Raw genomic sequence first — 21,315 nt, forward strand, 5'->3', positions numbered from 1 at the left:
TGCTAATACCGTTATTTAGACTATCAAAAGTATTGAAAGAGTCGATATATCGCAAAAGAAGCTTCAATAATTTACACAAAATTGCTAGAAATATCAACAGTGGTTCACAGATCGACTCGTGGATATGTAACGACTAACGTGCATACAATGCTCACTGTGGCGATAACAGTCGCAAAGCACACAATAAATTATACAATGCCAAACTGTTTCGACAAACCCCTCAAAATGATATAAACACAGACCTCGCCCAAGACAATCATCTAACAACGGGAGAAAATAATTTCACAAACACAATTCTGCATTCATGACCTTACATCTTTCAGTACTCCCCCCTTTTCAAGCTCACCAACTAGATCCCTCAGCGATGGAACTTTCATGGCCAACGTTCTGTATAGTCTAGAATAACGAGCTCGAGTTCCATCTGTAGTCCTTGCTAGGGAAAGCAGGCTGAGAGCCTCAGGGAGTTGGGAGAACTCTTGTTTAATCTCTTCCAAGCTCTTATTTTCCAAAACGGATGGTCTAGGAACGACTCGTACTATCTCGCCACCTTTCGGTTCCTGAACCCGAGCATCTGCTTTAATAACCAGTTCTGAATTCGAGTTTGCGCCACACTTGATTATAAATGGGGTTGTTGAGCCGGTGTTAAACTGCAAGACATTCCACTGAGCCACATCGGTTTCAGTACCAGATCCCAAATCTGCAGATGGTTTGTGAGTATGTGCTGTCTCTTGAGGGGGGTCATCTTCTTCGGGAATTGACTGCAGCAGTGTAGGGCAAATTCAAATCATAGATGAGTGATGGAAAAAGAAAAATTAAAAATTATTAAGTGCAGTCTCAGACAAAAGCCCAATGCATCAAGTGCATTACTAAAGACACGCAAAAGGCAAAAGATATGACAACATTATCGTGTATCGAAGATATGCCAGTTTTCTCAACTGTAACTAAAACAGTCCTGAGAAATTTATAAGGCAAACTTTTTTCTCTAAAAAATCTTCTCATACCCACGATTGTAGCCAAGTCTGCCAGTAAAGCATAGACTAGCGGACAGAACTACAACCCATGTGATTCCTCTACCCAACAAACAGGAAGCAAGAATTAAACAAAAAGTTTCCTTCCATAAAATGCAACAAGTTTTACATACCTCAATCACACGACGAGCATCAGCAATTTGCCTCTGAGCACATGGATGATCAATATCAAGAAGGGAAGGCATCCGTTCCATAAGTTCATCTAAAGATGCAAGCATTGCTTTCTTCTTACTTTTGCCCAAGGTGCTAACAGAGGATTGCCTCATTATATCCTGGTCAATATATGTTTATGATGTTGCTTGTTTCCGCTCCAACTAACTCAATTATCAAGTAAATTAAAAAACTAGTTTTGAGAAAGGTTAAAAAACCTTTATTTGCTTCAATATGCCATCTAGGGAAATGAGAGATGCTAATCGTGCATCTTCAGCTGCAGTAGAAGGATTCTGAATAGGCGAAGCACCATCTTCCAATGTTAATAAGGCTACATCACTCCTCATTTGTTGCAAAAGCTGATTATAAAGCCCCAAAGAAATGACATCACGACATGCCCATTGGAAATTTGATTCAAGAACAAAATATAGTTAAAGTATTAGCTAAAATATTTGTCCTGTCCCAAAATGCATATATGCTGGGGTAACTATATTCGGTAACATAAATCTGCAGAGGGATAGGCCGAGGATAGAATTTATAGCCCATCCACAATGATAGGCTTACTAAATCTCCTGCCAAATACAAGACATGTAACCCCTTTAGACTTGGATAAAAAGCCAAGGCAGACACAACTTCTTCCTTTGACCTAGATGAAGAACAACAAAAGATATAATTTGTCTAACAAAATGAGCAACTGAAAGCAGAAAATTTCATGATTTAACAAGTGCAGTGACAGGAATGCTATCGATCCATTGAAGACCTAAAATTTGAAATGTTATGATCAAGTGGTCAACAAAAGAAACTCCACTAGAAGATATGAAGTGGATTCTATTTTCTAATTTCCTAGAGTTTTTGGGTTCGTGTTCTTCTCCCTAGTTGGGTATCTCTCTTGTATTCCCCCTATGTACTTGGGTTGCACGCCTCTGCACTTTTTAATAAATTAAATTTTATATATATAGTCAGGCACTCAAAAACACCACAATATGAAAAGTAGAGAATAAAAAGCACTAGACATGGTAAAATCATAAACACTGCATAAACAAAAAAATTGCCTTTGGTTTTAACCTATATAGTTTAGTAGAATTGGATCCATACTTTCTAACTGGGATTTATCTTCCCTTTCTGATGTATAAATCAAAATTATACTAATAAGTCCAGAAAACTCAATAACACCGGTGTAACCTGGATATTGAAAAAAGATATATTATTGAACTTTTGGTTATAAGACATTTATAGAGATGCACAAAAAGGTTACATTTCAATAAATATGACTACCTTTCTTCTTTTGTGATCAACAGACTCTAGAGCCGAACGCAGCTTAGCCACTTGTGCTGCATCTTCTGCCTCTTCTGTTGCCAAGGTACCAGCAATATCCTGATAAAAGAATGAGATAATAGGAAAATATCTAATGGATTGAGAGAATCAAGACATCCTCTAGTGCGAGAACTAGAACACCTTCATTTATAAAGAAGAATAAGGAGAATAACTAAATATATGCCAATTCCAGCAGCAACATAAAAATAGGAATAGACATAATTGACAATACAGATGCAGTCATAAAAAGACCGAGCACCGAGGCAAGGACCCCTATTGTAGCAAAAGAGGATGCAAAGGCGTTGATGGAGATGCCTAGTGTCAGATCCCACTTTCATCAGGGAAAGAGGGGGGAGGGGAAGAACGGTGGGGAGAAAAGAAAATGCACACAAGTGATGATGCAGATAGATGCATAAAAGATTTTATATCAAGCCATTGCCAATAGTTGCAGGTGCAAATATCACCACATTCACTTTATAAAGAATTAACATTATCAGAAGTGCTATCCGAGAATAGGTTTCACCTAAGACCCAATCATACCTTCAAGTGCTGCAATTGAGAAGCGTAGACCCGCTTTGCATACTCGAACAAAAGCTGTCCCAGAGCATCAGTACTGGGAGGCAGTGCAGCACCAAGTCCAGCCATCCAACCATCCATAATTGCTGTTGAAAGAAGCTCCAACTGACCAGTTGCCCCTCCTGATGAATCATCTCCAGTAACAGACAGAAATTCAAAGTTCTCTGCCAGCCAGGATCTAATTTGGCGCTGCAGCTCACCCGCTGGAGTATGGACAAAGAGAGCAGCAAGAGCTTTGTTTCCAATTGCAAAACTTTTGGCTTCCTCCTGTATTTCCCTAAGCTTTCCACCAGTTACCTGCTGCCTCCAACTATCCTGTACATTTGACTTTTTAGTCATACATAACAAATCTAAATAAACCATTTGCAATATGCAGATATATCTTAGAATGACCACATTTATAGAGGATAATTGTGCACATGCATGAGTGTGTCTGAGTTCAGGTGGGGGAAAGTATGTTTACCTTCATAGCTACAATTAATAACCAAATGAATAAACAAAAAAAAAGACAAATAGCAGCAACCTGATCAATCCCTCGTATTTTTAGAACAACTGATGAGAACTTGGACCTCCTTTCCGGTTTTAGATTCACTTTAAAGCCGTGGATCTGCTCATCAACATAGCGCACAGGGGATCTTCCGGGGCTGCTGCTCCGGCTGGAGCTCCGACTGCGTCCAACATTAGCCTTTTCTAAAAACCACTCAACAGGAGAAACCTGCAAACCAAAAGAATGGATTCACACTACACTCTGTAAAAACCAGAAAAGGAAAAAGAAAATACTTCGAGGGAAAAGTAGAAAACTAAACTTCCAATACCTTAATGGACTGCAGTTCTGGTGATCTAGCAAGCAAAGATCTAATATACAAAATTCTAACACGAGAAACAAGCATGGTATCCATGACCCTCTTCGGTTCCATTTTACGGATGAAAGAGAAAACAGCATCTCTAATTTCAGCAAGTATTTCATGCTCTCTAGAGGCACCTGCTTTAATCACTGCAGCCAAAACCTGCAAAATTAAGATTGGATATTTATACCTTTCATTCTTTCTCTGGATACAAGGACTCAGTGTCAACAGAAAATAGGACTCCAACAGGAATGCATGATGAACCAAAGATAGATATAATATCCATATCGCACATATTTTGAAATCATTCTGAAATATCAAACCTGGATAATCAGTGTTCAATCCATACACCCCACCAAAAGAAATTTTGGAAAACCAGAAAGAATGATTGTGCATTGTCAAATTATAAGCAGCTGCCCAATGGCATCTCTAGCATGGAGCATTGCTGGTGAAGTTATTTTGCATATAAGTTATACACAATCTAGTGTCAAATATAGCTGAGAAAGTTACAACAATACTGTGCGTCTACAAGAAAATATGCATTCTTAAAGAAATTAATCATTATGAATTTCTGTCACCAAAAAAAAATAAAAATTGCTACTACACTTTATAGAAATAAAAGTGTGGTATTATGATGACTCATATTGTTGAAAATTCCATGAGCTTCCCATGGGGAAAAGAAAGATTCTTAATCAAGGATTAAGAATATAAATGTAAGGCTTGTCATGAAAGAAACACCATTGTTATTTTACTTTCCCTATTATCATATGTATGCGCAAGGTAAAATGTTGGAAGGGCCCTTCTTCCCCATTTTGAAATGGCAGACACATGATCAGCAAATTAATCATAATGTGACAGTAAACAATCCAGATTGGAATGCAGACAGATTAGCTAAGTATACCAGCATCAAAAGCTTGTTTGCCCCATCTGAAATGGCAGCAAGGCTGTCATATTGTTCAGGATCAAAGTCATTCAAGGCAGCAGTAAGATACTCTCCTGCTGGGGTTGTTTTAGCTTTATCAGAGCCCGATTTTACCAAAGCAACTGTCCCATCAGTCTTATCTGCTGCCAATGGCAAAGGAATGACATCCATAGAACGTCCTTTGTTATAGTTACTATCATCAATCCTGTTTAAAGACAATCACAGAGAAATTCAATAAGAAGATATGAAGAAAAAAAAACACAAAACAATAACTAATATCACTATAGAAATAAAATTATACCTCCCCTGGTCCCGATGCTGAACATTCACCATTCCTCTGGATAATGGACTTGATGCCTGAAAAGAAAGTAAAAGAAATTAAGAATATGGAACCACCACCGATATCGACCACTCAGCACAACGCAACAAAATAAATCTATATCGTCACTTCTAGTGCATGGTAACATCATAAAGAGAGAAATATAATTAGCGAAAATCCCTACCACAACCATGTCAAAGCATCAGGTAGAACATATATTTACAACCATATACAATTACCAAGAAATTTAAAGGGTTTCTCAAGGTACAAAATTTTCTTTTTCTTCATAGAGATATCTCTAGGCTAAAAACTGTGACAACAAGGAACATAAGGTTATTAATTTGGAAAAGCAGGATGTATTTTTGTTGTCCCATTGGCGGTGATACTGTCATTGAGAAGGTAATTACCTTATCATTATCTTAGAGTCTAAAGATCTCAAAGCACAAGACTTCTACTTTAAAAAAAAAAAAAAACAACAACAACGACCCTATTAATTGATTTAAATGTAAATTCACACTAACTCATGCCCAGGCCAGTTTGAACACGAGCTTCAATTGGGCCCCTCTAGTTTCAGTCTAAAGAATCAACCACCTATGAGTTTAAGAATATTCCAATATCATGTGGTGGTTAACTTCCACTAGCTCAAGTGGATAGAGTTTCTACTCTAACTGCCACCAGACCATTTTATGCCTATTTGGAGTATTTTCTATAGCTTTGCCTAATTTTTTTACATCAAATTTGCCTGTATCCCATGTAAACACCAAGTTGTATGAGCCAATTTCCAATTGAAGTGGAAAGCATTTACACGTAACTTTGAATGTTAAGCTTGCGTAGATTTGTCAAAACATGCATATACCATAAAAAATAATTATTTGCAATATAAATAATTATATTGTTAGAACAAACATTTATTCTAATCTGAGTGGGAGAATATCTACCTGAGCCGATCCAATCAAAGATGCTTTTTCTGTTAATCTATCAAATAATTTCTCATTTTCTTCATGCAATCTCTGCAACAACAGCATATAAATCATGCTATTAGAACATAATTTTATTCAAGGAGCAAGATGGCTTAAATTTTTTAGGGACTGGAAAAATGGGTTTAAACATAGGTTATCGCTACAAAACCAAAAGTAACAAGTGAGGTTGTGAGTACATATTTCAATATTGGCTACGGTGAAAGATGGAGACACTCAGCATCCTACAATGATCCTAGGAACACATCCATTTGAATGAGATCAAATATAATTTATAAAAATTATTCTGAGCAATAATATCCGAAGTATCTAATTGCAATTCAACACATAGAAACAAGCATTTCCACAATTTTGAAAACTCTCTATATATATAGTGTGTCCTAATTTCTGTCATGGGAAGCAAGAGAGAGAGAGAGCAATATTGTTGACATGATAATGGTGAGAGAGCTCAGAGGACAAGAGGGACAATTGGCCAAAACAGTTCTGTGAGGCCCCTCACACTTAAGAATAAGATCCACAAAGAATAAGAAGCAAGTTAGCCAACCATTTGAATGATAATACATGTCAGACTCTTAAGCATAACAGACCTCAATCAGCGCATCACGTTTTTTGAGTTCCTCTTCAAGCTTCTTGGTCACTGTCACTGCTGAAGAATCTAGGCCATCCCCAGTTGCCTTCGGAGACAAAACTCCAGGTCCTTCTGAGCCAGTTGATCTGGTTTCAGCGGAATGAAGAGCTTCATTGAGTTGTGATTCAATGCTTTTAATTTTGGCCTACATCAGAACGGTGATTAAAAGAAAATAATTTAGAGATGCAAACATGTAAAGACAAATTCTTGATTAGGATGACATATACATATTGTAAGTTTCCTATGTCAGTGAAATTTCATCATTAACCAATTCAGTTATATGACAAAGCTTTTATAAGTCACACACACACACACATATATATATATAGTACCAACCTGGAAAGTCTGAATTGTCATGTCTCGCTGTTGTATCTGCATTCTTTGATCTTGCTCCAACTGTAACAGTTGAGCAACTTGATTTCTAAGCTGAGCATTTTGCTCCTTCTCAATCTTATGTTTATCCACCAGCAAAATATTCTCTGACTGCATCAAACAAGATAATGAAACAGCTTAACCATGTGCTTACCTTAACAGGCAATATGATCTATCTTGACAGTAAAAGACCAATTTGAAAGGCAGACTACGCTGTTGAGCTGATTAATTAATCACTAATGTAACCTTCAGTAAAGAAATAAATTGAACGGAAAACTATTGGCAAGTTAAGAGTATAAAAAACTTCACTTAAGAAGCTACTAAAAATTTTGAAATTACCAATCATTTAAATATCTCTCAATTTTCTAACTTTTCTAAAGTGGATTTTTGTTCTTCTTTTACCATGTAAGGAGGATTTTCTTTGTACACATCATGTGTACTAGAGTTGAGTCCCTTTGCACTCGTCAATAACATGAATTATTTATCAAAAAAAAAAAAAATTACCAAATAAGTACCACTCAAACTTAAAAGTTCACTCATATTACATGATATACATTAAAAAATAAAAAGTAAGAGTTTCTAATATCTTAACATCCTATACTTGCAGAAAACAAGATAAATCTTAACCATGAGGAGGAAGATGATTATCCTTTTCCCTTGGGTGATTTTCCCCCTACTATGCCCTTGGATTGGATCTCGTGCGAGTCACCTCCAGAGGTTGTCCAAAAGAGCAGTGTGGATGAAGTCATTGCTCTTTCTCAGGTTTTGGCAGGTTCGTCTCGTGATCCCCCTCCCCTGTTTAGGCAGGGGGTGGTTCCACCTCTCTTGGAGGTGGGAGAATCATCGAAGTCGGTCTATGCTTCTAAGTCAAAAGGAAGGAGCGAATTGAAGAACTTAGAGAGTTCTATCAATTATGAGGGTTCCGGTAGCAGTAAAGGCAAGAGGGTGCAGGTCTTCTTTGGCGTGGCGTTGGGTTTGTTTTGTGGGTCTTGGTCAGTTCACTGGGTTTTTGGGTTGCTGGGTTTTGGGTTCCATGTCTGTTTTTGGTTGCTTTGTGGGTTTTGGGTCTTCTTTTGTTTTTGTTTTTTTTTTTTTTTTCTTTTGCTTGGTGTCTTTTTGTATACTTCCAGTGTACTTAGGGGCGCCTTACGCTTTTTATATAAAGCACTTTGATTACCTATCAAATAAAAAAGATTGCACAATAGTCGGTTCCCCATAAGGGTGAAGCTAAAAAGTGATTGTGGATCGAAGAGGTTTTACCTTCTTTGCAATGGAGGTCGGTAGCAAGGTTCATTTCGGACATGATGAGTAGCGAACAAAGACACATTTGAGAGTGTAGTTTCCAAATCCATTTACATGGTAGAGGATGACATTATAGTGGCAAATTACATGGGTTGGTCTGCAGGAGTTTTGCATAGGTATCCTAATTTTTCAAGGACCTCTACAAAAGTGAAAGGCAAATTCCGTGTTGGTTTCTTCTGAGCTTTGTAGGGGGCTGAGGAAGTGGGGGTTGGAGAGGAGACATGAAATTGGCATCACATTACTACTAAAGATTTGAGGTTAGTTCTTATGAGAAGGCACTCGATGGCCCAACACAGACAAAATGTTCATTGGAACAAAATTTGGTGAACTCGGGCTTCGACCAAGGTCTTTGTAGAGCAGCTCTCCAGAAAATCCTCAAGGGGCCAATTTGATCAAATGAGAATGATTGGAGATTGATTGGTGCATGTGTAAAAGGAATGAGTATGTAGACCATGTCTCACTATGTTGTTCGGGGTCTTTATGGTTTATGATGGTTATATGTGAATTTTGCTGAAAGAATGGTAGCATGGAAAGTGTTGATGTGGAGTATTGGACTATAACAAAATAGAAAAGCTTTTCAAAGTATAGCATGACCAACTCACCTTATCAAGTCTTCTTTCTTGAGAGGCGTGCTTTCAAAATTGGTTATTCCCTATACCACTTCTGTTTCTATATATATATATATCTAAGAAATAGCAAGCACTAATGCTAACTGTAAAGAAAATAGAATATATATATATTCTATTTTCTTTACAGTTAGCATTAGTGCTTGCTATTTCTTAGGTGTCCCCCACCCCACCCCCCCTCACAAACCAGGGAAGCCGCCTATGTTTGTCCAACTTTCTACAGGACATAGCCTCAAGGGTACCTCTCGTCTCCGATATCTATGAAGATACATATTGTAGATTGATCTATATTAAACCTCTATCTTTATAGAGTATGACTTTATATACTCCAATAACAATAATAAGTGTCTGGTTCAATAATACTGCTTATCCTAGTGAGTTTTACGAGCCCAAAAGCTTCTCAATCTCAAGCATTTACTTTTCGAGTTAGAGACCACCAAATAAAAGATCAATTGCCTGAAAACTTGATTCAATTTAATGCAGATCTTCCACCAAATAACTAGCACTTTCATCACAATAAAGTGAAAGGAATGATATTATAGGCTAATCACTAAACAAGATTTAATCAGTTAAGATGGGGGGAAATGTCAAAAAAATCCATGTGAACATATAACTCATTATGGAATTGGAAAACTATACCAAACTCATGGAAGTTACAAAACCTTTAGATCTGAGTGGAGTGTAAAAGAAACTTTCCACGCCTTTTGAACTTCGTTAAAGAGTAGGACAGACTGATCATTTGCATCTTTAAGAGATTGTTTCAGTCCCAAAACCTCTTGTTTCAGATCTTCGATCTCCTTTCCCTTTTCATACAACTCTTTACGTGCATCATTTGCCTACAACAACCATCACAAAATACATGTCAGAGAAGAAAATGTGTCACAATTGTGCTCTTTTCCACTAAGCACTTCATAGTTGTGCTTACATGAACGGTAGCCAGACAAAACTTGGCAAGTACAGTGAGCAAAAATGCAGAAATGATTATGTTTTGTGGACTTTAAGAACTTTATTCAGTGGAGAAACAGAATACTCGAATCAGCTACTAGCTTAAACTGAAGAACAGCTGCTTCTCCATTATCATCTTTACATAATATTTCCGTGGCACCTCTTTCTTAGGGTCCTCCCCACCCCCACCCCCACCCCCCCCAAAAAAAAAAAAAAAGAATAAATTAATATAGTTGGACTCGGTACGTTTATTTTGGGTCCTCAAATTATCAGGTACAATTGCAAAATAAGAAGCTTCACCATTTTGTTTTTTTTCAATATTTTCTCTTTGGAACATTTTTCAGGGTCCTTGCCACACAGCAGTATTCAAAAGATTTCATTGAGTGATCATGTAGGAGTTCATGTCCCCTCTACCGTTCAGACCCTACTGTTATCACCAAAAAGTGGAGTATATCATTAAATCAAAACTACTGCTATGAAGTAGCTCTCTACAGAATACACAAGTTGATAGAAGCAAAGGATAAACTTTATCACTTCTTTTTGTAAGAAAACAGTAGGAACTTACAACATCTCTCCATTTCTTAATTGTATCTCGATTTCCAAGGCTTAGCACGGAATTTCGGGCTCTGGCAGAGAAATTCAGAGATGATAATGTCTCAGACAGATTCTTTACATTTGGACATACGTTAACAATCATCAAAGTTTTCGAACTTCCACCTACAGAAAGAATAAAATTTTAAAAGGCAACAGGAGATGGTTTGCCAATTAATTCTTATTCAAGAAAGAAAATTAAAAGCAACAAACTCAGCACAATACCAAAATTAAGGATACTTATATCCAAGATGATTAGAAGGGGAAAAGAGAAGAAATACAGCCAGGGTGGTAGAGTTTTCCTAATTAAATTCTAGATGTTGGCTTCGACATGTTGGAAGAAAATGGTACCTTTATGACAACTATAAATTTTTTTTATTTTACCACTGAAATAGAGGGGAAGTAAGATTCTATACAGGGGTCAAAGCACTAGAAAATTAGCTTGAATGGAGCCAAAGAATAGTCCATGTTAGAAATGGGCCTTATATCATTCGAAAACCAAACATGCTATAATGCCAACTAGGCATTCCTTCAGCGAAGCTACCATCAGATAACACACTCTCGTAAGACTAGTATACTAAGCATCTCAGCATCAATTGAGTGCGCCTATACATAGGAAAACAACAAAGAGCAATAAAGCCCCGTAAGTAGGGCACAGTAGAAAAAATTTGCTATTGTTACCATTACTCAGGAAACTCACTTTTGTTGCTCTTACAACTCTATGATCATAACAACTGCCACCATAAACACAAGAAGGAAATTGAATACCTAGTGAGTCTCCAAGTATCTGAGTGAGCATTGAATTTTCGTAAGGAACCACATCCTTCTTTGAAGTCAAAGACGACAAAACATCGCCCAACCTACGCATTCAACAGAAAACGCAGTAAGAAGAGAATGGACCGAGCGAATGATGACAATTCTGCATTATGAGATTATAGCTGCTATAATATATATACAAAAGAATCAGATAAAAAATCCCCTCCTACCTCACCCACCACACCTAGAAAAATCCAACATTAAATGAATGTGAGTCCTGGTTAACTAACCAAGCAACAACCACACCAGAAGAAAAAGAAGAAAAAAAAAAAACTGAGAGAACATATGTTTACGTATATTTATTTAAGTTCTTATTGAATGGAAAACATTTGGATCAAAACCAATGGTAAGTGCAACGACTGGTAATCCCAAGGAGAGACATGCATATTATTTCTAATAAGCAAGCAGCAAATCCAAGTTCAGAGATTGCTACATGGCAAAAAATATGAGGTTATCTAACATGACATACGCTGAAAGTGATTTCATAACATGCAGCAGGTCCGTCACATGCTCCCCACTATCATCTTCCTCAATTGAACCTTCACTTCCAGCCGTGTCTACAAGAGAGAGCTTGCTGTACGAGTTCTCTCCAGTGATCAAATTGTTATAATATATATGTATTGTGATGGTCCTGACAATGAGACAAGAAATGCTCATAGATGAATAAGATAACAGCATCAAGTAACGTAAATGATATACACATTCAAACACACAAATATAATAACTGGAACCTTTGGCTATATTATATTTTTCCCTCTCTGAAATTGACAAGTTATATTGTCCTTTGAAAAGAACACCAAGTTAAACTTTTGGGAAAATCCAAATAAAGCTTAAAATCTTTTAAACTTCCTTGTTTGCCCTTGAGAGTAGCAACAGAAGATGAAAACATCTCCTGTTTCAAGTTTCAGCAGAGAAACTCCTATCCAGTGAGCTACCTCCTAAAACTTCAATACTAACTTTTTTTCTTTTTTCTTTTTATTAAGTAAAAATTAATTAGAAAGTGCAAAATGGTGCAAATCTATAAATTACAGACTTTGAAGAATCTTTTTCCAAGTATTCAAATGAGATATTCAAGAGCAGGTTAAAAAATTTCTTTAAACTGATTTGGCAAAGATGCAAAAGGCTACTAGAATTTACTAGACAGTAGACATTCACTGTTATAGAGCACAAACCATACTGAAGAGGCAATTCAGGAATGACTACAATACATCTTAACTTATTGGATAATTCTATCACATGAAAACCTCATAGTCTAATTACAGAATCTGAAAGTACTCCATTTCCAAAAGCAGAAGAGGGCTTACTTTTACTCTTCCAAAATTATATTAGCTCAATGCATAACTATAATATAATAAAAAACTATTATAACACTCACAACAAAGACAAAATAGACTAAACGTAAAACATTTTTACAGAACAGATCTAAGACCATACAGGTGAGAAACATTAAACTTTGATATATCTTTCCCCCGGCCCTGAAAAGCAGCTTTCAAGACTTTAGAGAATTCCAATGGGTTATCAACTTTTTCCTGCACAAGTTCTACAAAAGACTCTGGTGATCCCATTCGGACTTTTTGTAAACTGCTCCCTGATTCGGAAAGCAAATCCCTGACCTAGAAGGACAGTAAATGGGTCTAGATCAAAACATAATGATGGTGCTGTGTCAAAACTGTCATCTAACAAAAATCAGAAAACAGAAAATTATTACCACAGATAAGTGAGGACAGAAAAATAACCTGTTCATTGTAGAGCTCAAAAACTGTAACAGAGAATTTGAATCGTGAAGTGGAAGTTGAATCCGAGTTGGCTAGATCAAACAACTCCTCAAAACAGCGAGCATATAAACCGCGATCATGACTAGATCCTTCCTGAAAAATTGCAAAAGCACATCAGGGTAGGTCAAATATCATGAAATTTGAATATAAAAAGAGCCTGCTAAAATTGAGACATTAAATCACCCCTAGTAATAGGCACACTGCAAGTTGGACTAACATCAATGGACGATCCAGTTCATTTTGTACAAAAAGTTTCTCCAGATCGTTTTATAGTAAAGGGGGAAGAGGAAGAGAAGAATCCACCACGTAAGGAGAGGAGTCAAGGTCAGTTGGTGAAAAATATTAATCACTCTACGTTTCCCAAGTAACCCCTTATACTCAACTAAACTCAAATCCACTTAACCCAACTAGTTGGGGTCAACTGCATTGGTCCTTTTATCTAGGGCCATATCCTTGTTTACTCTCTTCCCAAGTAATCCATTAAAATGGGGCAGGAAAAGAAATATTCTTCAAGAAGTAGAGCCATCTAATCTTACAATAGAATCACCCCAACTTAGAAGCGCTTTAAATTAGCTCACAAGACAGCACATTCTAATGCATGTATAAATATGCATGTACTGACATAACGGATGCATCACATGCATGGAGAGCAAAAGAGCTCATACACAAACAAGTACATTTATACGTGGATAGATAAATAGAGAAAGAGAAAAAGAGCAACCATTGTGTGTGTTTTTCCAGAGTTGGTTTGTCCATAAGCAAATATAGAAACATTATATCCATCCAAAGCTGACTGCACCAGTGGCTGAACATCCCTGAACAGTTCAGCTGCATACAAAATATCAAAGATACTAATCAACACGCTCAAATGCAACCGGAGTATGAACTAATATATAGTAACTTCATACAGTACAATCTGATGTAACAATTGAGAAAGAAAATTAAAGAATGATCGTTATGCTCACCTTGTCCAACATGTGGTCCGTAAACTCTATCAAATTCAAAATCCTTCTTCGGGTTGGAAATGGTTTCATCACTAGTATTGACACGGATGGTGCAATCATCAGGAAATTCAACAACAGAGGGACCTTCATCTTCAAACAATGGTCTTGTACGGCAAAATACCCTTATCTTTCCTGAAATGAAGAATTTAAAGTTTTTAATCAAAAGGACTGAAAGAACTTTCTGAGAAGCACCATGCAGGCATGTGCCATGTGAGTTCATGGGTGTCTGTGCCTGGGTGAGAGTGAGAGAGCAAGAAAGAGAGAGAGACTTTTCAAATGAAAAACTCATAGAAGACTCACCTTTGGTTGTCAACAAGTCATTAAACAACCTTCTCTTTTCATTGATCAGAGGAGAAATTCTAGCCTCAGTTTCAAGGGCAACTTGATCTGACATTTATACCAAAAAAAAAAATCAACATCAAAAACCTTACGAAGAAAAGTACAAGATGGTGTGAGGCATACCAAACTTCACTCATGACTTTCATGAATTAAGTATCCCAAAGATGACATTGTGTCCACCACAAAATGTTTATAATTGTTGCATGGAATATCAATCCTTGTAACCATATCAAAATATTACCCAATCATGAATTTAGAAAAACAGCCTCGTACCATCCACTCCACATATATCAAATGAAATACTAAGTCCCTGAACCCGGGAAAATAGCATCCTCTTAATTTTTTAACATGGACCATACAACCAAAAGGCAGAATACAACCCTTACCTAGTTTGCGGGTTTTCTCAGCAAGAACACCTAAATAACGTGTAACTCGATCAAGTTTTGCATTTGAGTATTCCTGCAGCTCATTTGCTTCTTGTCTCAACTCCAAGAAATCTTCTCTTGCAAGCTGTGCAAAATATGAGATATGGCTGTCAACAAGAACATCTAACATATCACATGCTCCACATACACACCTGCTATTCCTAAAACCCCAAAATATAACCAAAAGTAAATACTATGCAATAAACTTCCAGTTTTAAGGCCTCAACTCTTCCATTAATTGCCTCAAATAACTGAACCTGCGCTAACTAAGCGCTCAGTGAAATCGAGACCAAATGTGTCCCTTAGAGAAAATGTCAAGCGGTTACTTCATTCTAGGCTCCTTAGACCAACCTTGTTCAAGTGTTATTCACATTCTTCACTGGTATAACTTGTTAGCCTAATCCACATTAAATTCAAAGCACTAGCTTCTCACAAGTAAAATACATTACTCAAACAGTAAATATCAAGCCAAAGAAGAAAGAAAAGGAAAATGCTAGTGATAAAGTAGAAGCTACTGACCTTAACTTTGTCCTTCAATCGCTGGACCTTGGAGGCCACCGAGGGCTTCGTCAGCTCCGAATGGGCCAGCGCCGATGCGGCCGAGATCGAGTACCTCCGGACCAGCGGAGCACCAGGATTGTGATCCTCCGACGTCGTTTTCCTCGGCTCGAACCCGCTCACCTCCCAGTTCCACCGGTTCCTCTGCTCCCCCATTGATACCCACCCCCTAAGCTCTCTCTCTCTCTCTCTTTCTCTCTCTCAGATTTCCTCTAAGTTTGAACCAGAGAGCTCCCAAATGCCCCTTCTTTTCATCACTGGCTTGTGTGCTTTTTCATCTAAATTAAATGGAGGGAGGGGTTGGTCTGGTTTGTGGTATGTGGTGAGACGGCGTCGTTTTCTCAATATGTGACACTCTTCGGCTTTTTCGCTCACAAGTGTATTTGCGCCTGGTATTCGTTCACGCTTCGCTCTCAGTACCCTGTCGTGTAGTTTGGACGGGGTTTTAGATAAGGCGGAGCACGTGAGCGCGCACGTGAAATTCTTATACGGTTTTTGCACTGGTCTGAGCTGGCTGGCAACGTGTTCTGTCGGGATAGGCTGGGTTTGCTTCGGTTATGTCCTACTCCTGGGGGAATCAGGACTCAGGAGTGTTTATGTGGGCGGACGTAAACCAAACCCGCCCAGAAATTCGAAGTAGACCATCATCCCTCGCAGGGGGAATTCCCTTGCACTTTACGCATTGTATCTTGGTGCATTGTGCATGTGCAACCCACGGCCAAAGATAGCCAGTTCACTTTTCATTTCCAAAAACGTGCTTGACCCAACTCCAAGAAATCTCAACCTCTAAAGACCATTTACTTCTTTGGTCATGGTTAGATGTAATAAGAAAATGCATTTCAAAATCATATATTCGGTTTTTTTTTTTTATTAAAATACACATGAGAGTTATATGTTTTTAAAACAAATTTTAATTTAATAAACTAAATTTCAGGAACTTTCAACCCAATTTTAAAAGAAAATTTTATCCAATTAGGTGCAAATTAAATTGAAAATGGGGTTTAACACTTTGATCTAATTTGTTTCAAGCATTTTTTTTATTTTTATTGGCAATACACTGAAAAAGGGAATTCGTTTCGGGCGTTGAACTTATGGTCTTACCTATTTATAAGAGAATGAATTTCTTGGTGACCCCTAGTTCTGAATTCAAGTGAAATAGAGGTATTTGTGATATGGAAATTCAAGTGTGCTTTACCATTAAAAACACAGTAACATGCTTCCCAATGGCTTGTTTTCTTATTTGGATAAAGAATGCGCACCATCAAGCTTTCGATGATAGGAAGATAAAACTGAGAAAGACGAGGTCGAGGTTTTGAAAGAGTAAATTAAAATCACATCTTTTGAATACATCTATGGTTTGAAAACCCTTCCACAACTAAACAGAAAAGTTGTCGAACCTTGAAGTTCAACAACACCGGTGTAATAAGCTTAGCCAGCCATATGTGCATCTTTTACGTCTCTTTGAGGTTTCTTTAGCAGTTGGGCCTTAGTGGCCCGCCGATACATAATATGGTCCTCCCCAGCACAATCATGCTTTGGCCCATAAATGCCAATCTAAAGTGATAGAGAGAGATAGGTTATCACCTCTGCATGATTCTTCAACGTGGTCATATTGAACTGATTTGCACCCTTTAATTGCTCATCAGAAATAGGTAATGAAATGAGGCCCTTCAAATAGATGATAACTTCTAGAACAAAGCAAATAATGGAACTATAAATTTGGATGGGCAAACTAATGAACCACCTGGCACAAGAAGTTGAAATAGTTTAGCCAGGATGCTCAACAGACAACAGTCATTATCTTGGCTATTAGTGTCCTCTTCCTGCAACATCGGCCTCCTTGCAATTAAAATTGTGCCTTGGCTTCGATTCACCATTAAACCAATCACGACTTCCCAATACAACAAGATCAAGAAGCTTTCTTCTAGCATCATATATAGGATTTGGTTCAATCAAACATCCCCTCTCATATGCTTCTCTCAAAAAGATGGTATGCCTCTTCCCCTTGGTGGACAAATAAAATATGCCCGGATGGTCCAAGAACAAATCCCTTATATTTAACTCGATCCCAAACCATTTCCTAAACTGGCTGATCTTCTCCACTTCCACCATCTTCTCCACCGTCAGGCTCAAGAATTCATGAACGATTGCAACCGCCCGTTTCTCCAATGCCATCACTCCAGCCTTAGACCTCTTCTTCTCTAAAATCTCCTCATACGGTCCCACATACGGCAACCTTTGCCATTCCTTAACCTTGGCCCTAAAATTCTTGCTCAACTTCATACACGGAGGATACCCATGTTTAAAACTATATCTCATTTCCACCCTTTCAACACTGCAGTCCTGCTTGCAACACTCCATAACCCTCCAATTTTCAACCGATGCCATGAAACGATCTCTAGGACTCGCATCAACTAGTTTCAAGACATGAGTGTTGGGTTCATGAGCATCACAAAGTCGAAAAAGATGAGAGTTTCGAGCTATTACCGATTCCTCAAAATCATCGGGAAGCCCAAGTTCCCTCCAAACCTTGAAAATGGCACGAAGTGGCAAAATTTTGGATGTGGACATTGACAGAAGCCGTAATAAACGGTCAACAACTCCTGGCAACGAAACAGTGATAGCCTCTGCTTCTTGGCATGAAATCTCCATAGCAGCGTCAGTTAATTTGCAAAAGGGTTGGGACTTGGTGGGGTCATAGAAAATGTGAAAAATGTGAGGATATTTGCGGAGGAAGGCAGCGGCGCCACGATTGAGGTGAAGCCTTTGGGAGAGCCTGGACAGGAAGTCAAGGGACACACATGGGTTCTTTGGGTTTGCGAGTATGAGGTCTTGAACGGCGATGACTTTGACAAGATGCTTGTACTTGTCCATAAGTTTCTCAAACACAGGGTCTCTAGCTCTTGATGCTACGTAGTGTGAAGAGCTTGTTTTCGACCGGACAGCCATGAATGACTGGCCAGGGTGTTTGATTATGAAATTGACAATGTGGGTTCTCATCCTTGTGCACAATTAGCCAATGTTCACTTATGTATCTTAGCCCAGCTACGACTTTCGTCAAACACATGCCGCATATTGGTTTTTTAACATAAAAACATGGCCCATATTGGTTTCTTCAAATACAACGTGACAATGCGATGTGAACTTAGCTGTAAATGCCCAAAAAGGGAACTCGCTTCGTGTCGTCTAGACCAGAAGATGCTTTAGGCGTCAGCGCAAGGACGTCGGGCACTAGCAGCCATGACCCCGTGTGCCCCAGTTTCTCATGCGGATTGCCGCGGTGCACTGGGTCGTCCGATGCAGTTTATTTGGAATCTTGGTATTGAAGTTTGGCGAAATGAAGGTGGGAAACTGGAAAGTTTCCCAAAACCGCTCATTGCTTTGGCTCTAAACCATAACTCACTTTAGCCAGCACACAACTAGAAGCTATAGAAAGACTCTCAATGCGCAAAATGTAAAGCACAGGGCTAGTGGTCCGCTTCTCGCCTTTGGAGCAGCCCTTGTCGATGGTGCCGCTGTAGGTATTGGTCAAGCCGTTTTCGGAGTGAAAGGGGTTGGGGATCACGGGATTTTTGCCGGTGAGGTGGGGACTGAGGTGGGAAAAGAGCGAAGAAATCAGTGGTTGGGCTGTGATCTAAGGCTCCTGGAGGTGGAGAAAGAGCGGAAGAAGAGCTTTTTGTTGGAGGTGGTGGTCCAGGATTTCGATTTAGGGATTAGTTACTGTATAGGGGATCGGAGACTGGAGAGAGCCACTGGGTTTTGGTTTTCAAGCCGGAGTAATGCTGCACACTCTCACGGTCACATTTCTCACACTCATTTTTACATATATATTTTTTTTAAGTAATTTTAAAAATTATCAATAAATTAAAATTCAATAAAAACATATCTTAAATTCAATTTTAAAAAACACCTAAAACTAAAAAGGTAAAAAAATAAATATATAAAGAGTAAAAGTATATATAAAGAAGGGTTTGAACCTCTAGCTTTTATAACCGGCAGATAATATTCAACTTAGAAAATAGTCGAATATTCTTAAATATGGTAAAATATTAATTATCTAATAGAAATTCATAATTATGACCCTTCAAAACAATAAGATCTTCAATCAACTCCTCGTATTAAAGTGAGTGTTTTGTACCCTCTACTAATAGAAAGCTGAGCATCCGCTTGAAACACCAAAAAAATAATATAACTTTTTACATAGAAATAATTTTTATTCTTATAACAAAATACCTCACAAATAAAATGCACATCGACAAAATCGCTAACAAGTAACCATTAGAACCATCATCTTTATTAATTTTACAAACTCAGGAAGTGTTTGGCAACCGGGATGCGCCCACCTAGTTATTGTGCCCTCTCGGTAATGGTGCCTTCCAACACATGACTCATCAAACCCAATTTTTAAAATGACCTTTTTACCCATTCATTTGTTTTTCCAGCGCACACTCTTCTCCTACATGCAAGTCTTCTCCCTCTGCAAGCCCTCCACGCCATTTCCCTTCCAAAGCCTTTTCCTATTTCTCAAGGTTCACTTTGTCCAGGTTAATATTTATCTTTCTTTTTATTTTCTTTTTTCTCTCCCTCTCGGGATATTTATTTCAGAAAACCTTTCCCTTTCCCGCTCTTCCTCCCTCGCTCACCCTCTCTGTCACTCCAGCCAACGGACACCGAACACCGGCGTCGCTTACCCCTCTCTCACCCCAGCGTAAGGTTCCGGCAACCCTATCTATCACTCCACCGGTGTTGAAGAAGGCTCTCTTTCTCTCCTCCACCGGTGGTTTGTGTCTCTCTCCAAAATTGCAGATGCAAACTTTTTATGTGGGTTGCTTTAGTTTTTCATTTCCTTGTAAGTTTGTGTAACTTTGGTACGTGTGTGTGAATTCAATAAAAAATTTGTGTATACAGAGAGAGTCTGGGAATAGTCTTTATATACAAATTGTTTATTTTTCTTGTCTATCACACAAAAGCTGGCCAGATTAGAACATTTCTTGGGACAGCTTGTTGAAAAATACCCACGGAGCAAAACAAAAAAGAAAAGCGTTTTGTTCTTGAACCTTCTGCTGGTTCAAAAGTAACGCCATTTTTCTTGGAGTTTTTGTTTTGGCTTTGAAAGATCTTCATGTTTCAAGGAAAAAAAAAATCAAAAAGTGAAGGATGGAGCGCAGGGGGATGCCTGTTTCGGTGATTTGGGCATTCTAAAAAAAAAATTAAAAAAAAAATTAAAAAAAACTCAAAAAGTGGCTAGAGAAAGATAAGGGTAATATAGTCAAAGTGTGTAAAATATTAATATTAAAAGTTCAAAGTTTGATGCTCAAAAGGTCAAAAGGTGAACAGGGTCTAGGACATCCCTGTTGCCAAACGAAGCCTGTCTCGGGGCTTGGAGGTGAGTGAAAATTTTGGTGGTCAATAGTGGCCATTGGGTTAGAATGAATGGAAAAATAATTAAAAGTTCTTGAAATTGATTTGAATTATAGATATGATATTTTCATTTCCGTTGTATTTTGTATTTTCATATATTGAATGATAGTGAAAGTCAATTTTTGTTTTTACAAACATTAATTTTTCATAACTAATTTTTACCATAATGTCATTCAGTTATACCACAATCATCTACTTGAATTTCATTACTTTTTTAAAAAAAAATTATTAAGAAATTACTCTAGAACAAAACTAAGAATCTGTTTGACATTGCGGTTTCAATAAGTGCAATTTTAAAAATTATATTTTTGAAAATCGTTATTTTTTAAAATCGTAAATGCATTTGGTAAAATATGTTAAAAAGTTTTTTTTTTATCAAATA

At 37.8% G+C, this 21,315-nt stretch overlaps 2 protein-coding genes across 2 annotated transcripts; both read right to left on the reverse strand.

Moving 5' to 3' along the window:
* Positions 1 to 47: 47 nt before the first annotated feature.
* LOC132172466 (kinesin-like protein KIN-14B) lies at positions 48 to 15,855 on the reverse strand. The gene is made up of 23 exons (XM_059583976.2): positions 15,474 to 15,855; positions 14,916 to 15,039; positions 14,491 to 14,577; positions 14,152 to 14,322; positions 13,908 to 14,014; positions 13,148 to 13,279; positions 12,846 to 13,024; positions 11,881 to 12,042; positions 11,364 to 11,455; positions 10,570 to 10,721; positions 9,722 to 9,895; positions 7,096 to 7,242; positions 6,719 to 6,904; positions 6,093 to 6,164; positions 5,137 to 5,192; positions 4,815 to 5,040; positions 3,884 to 4,075; positions 3,592 to 3,783; positions 3,033 to 3,383; positions 2,454 to 2,552; positions 1,397 to 1,537; positions 1,142 to 1,300; positions 48 to 758 (listed from the first exon to the last, which is right to left on the reverse strand). Exons 1-23 carry the CDS (start codon positions 15,666 to 15,668, stop codon positions 303 to 305), a joined length of 3,852 nt encoding a protein of 1,283 aa, XP_059439959.2. The 5' UTR covers positions 15,669 to 15,855; the 3' UTR covers positions 48 to 302.
* A 991-nt stretch (positions 15,856 to 16,846) lies between these two features.
* LOC132172468 (Ubiquitin carboxyl-terminal hydrolase family protein) lies at positions 16,847 to 19,296 on the reverse strand. Its single transcript, XM_059583977.2, is given in 2 exon segments — positions 16,847 to 17,341; positions 17,343 to 19,296. Coding segments are annotated over 2 exon segments (1,311 nt in total). The 5' UTR covers positions 18,513 to 19,296; the 3' UTR covers positions 16,847 to 17,200.
* Between the last annotated feature and the right edge of the window lie 2,019 nt (positions 19,297 to 21,315).

Source organism: Corylus avellana, chromosome 1 (genome assembly GCF_965113065.1).
Source record: "Corylus avellana chromosome 1, dhCorAvel1.hap1.2, whole genome shotgun sequence".
Classification (NCBI taxonomy): Eukaryota; Viridiplantae; Streptophyta; class Magnoliopsida; order Fagales; family Betulaceae; genus Corylus; species Corylus avellana.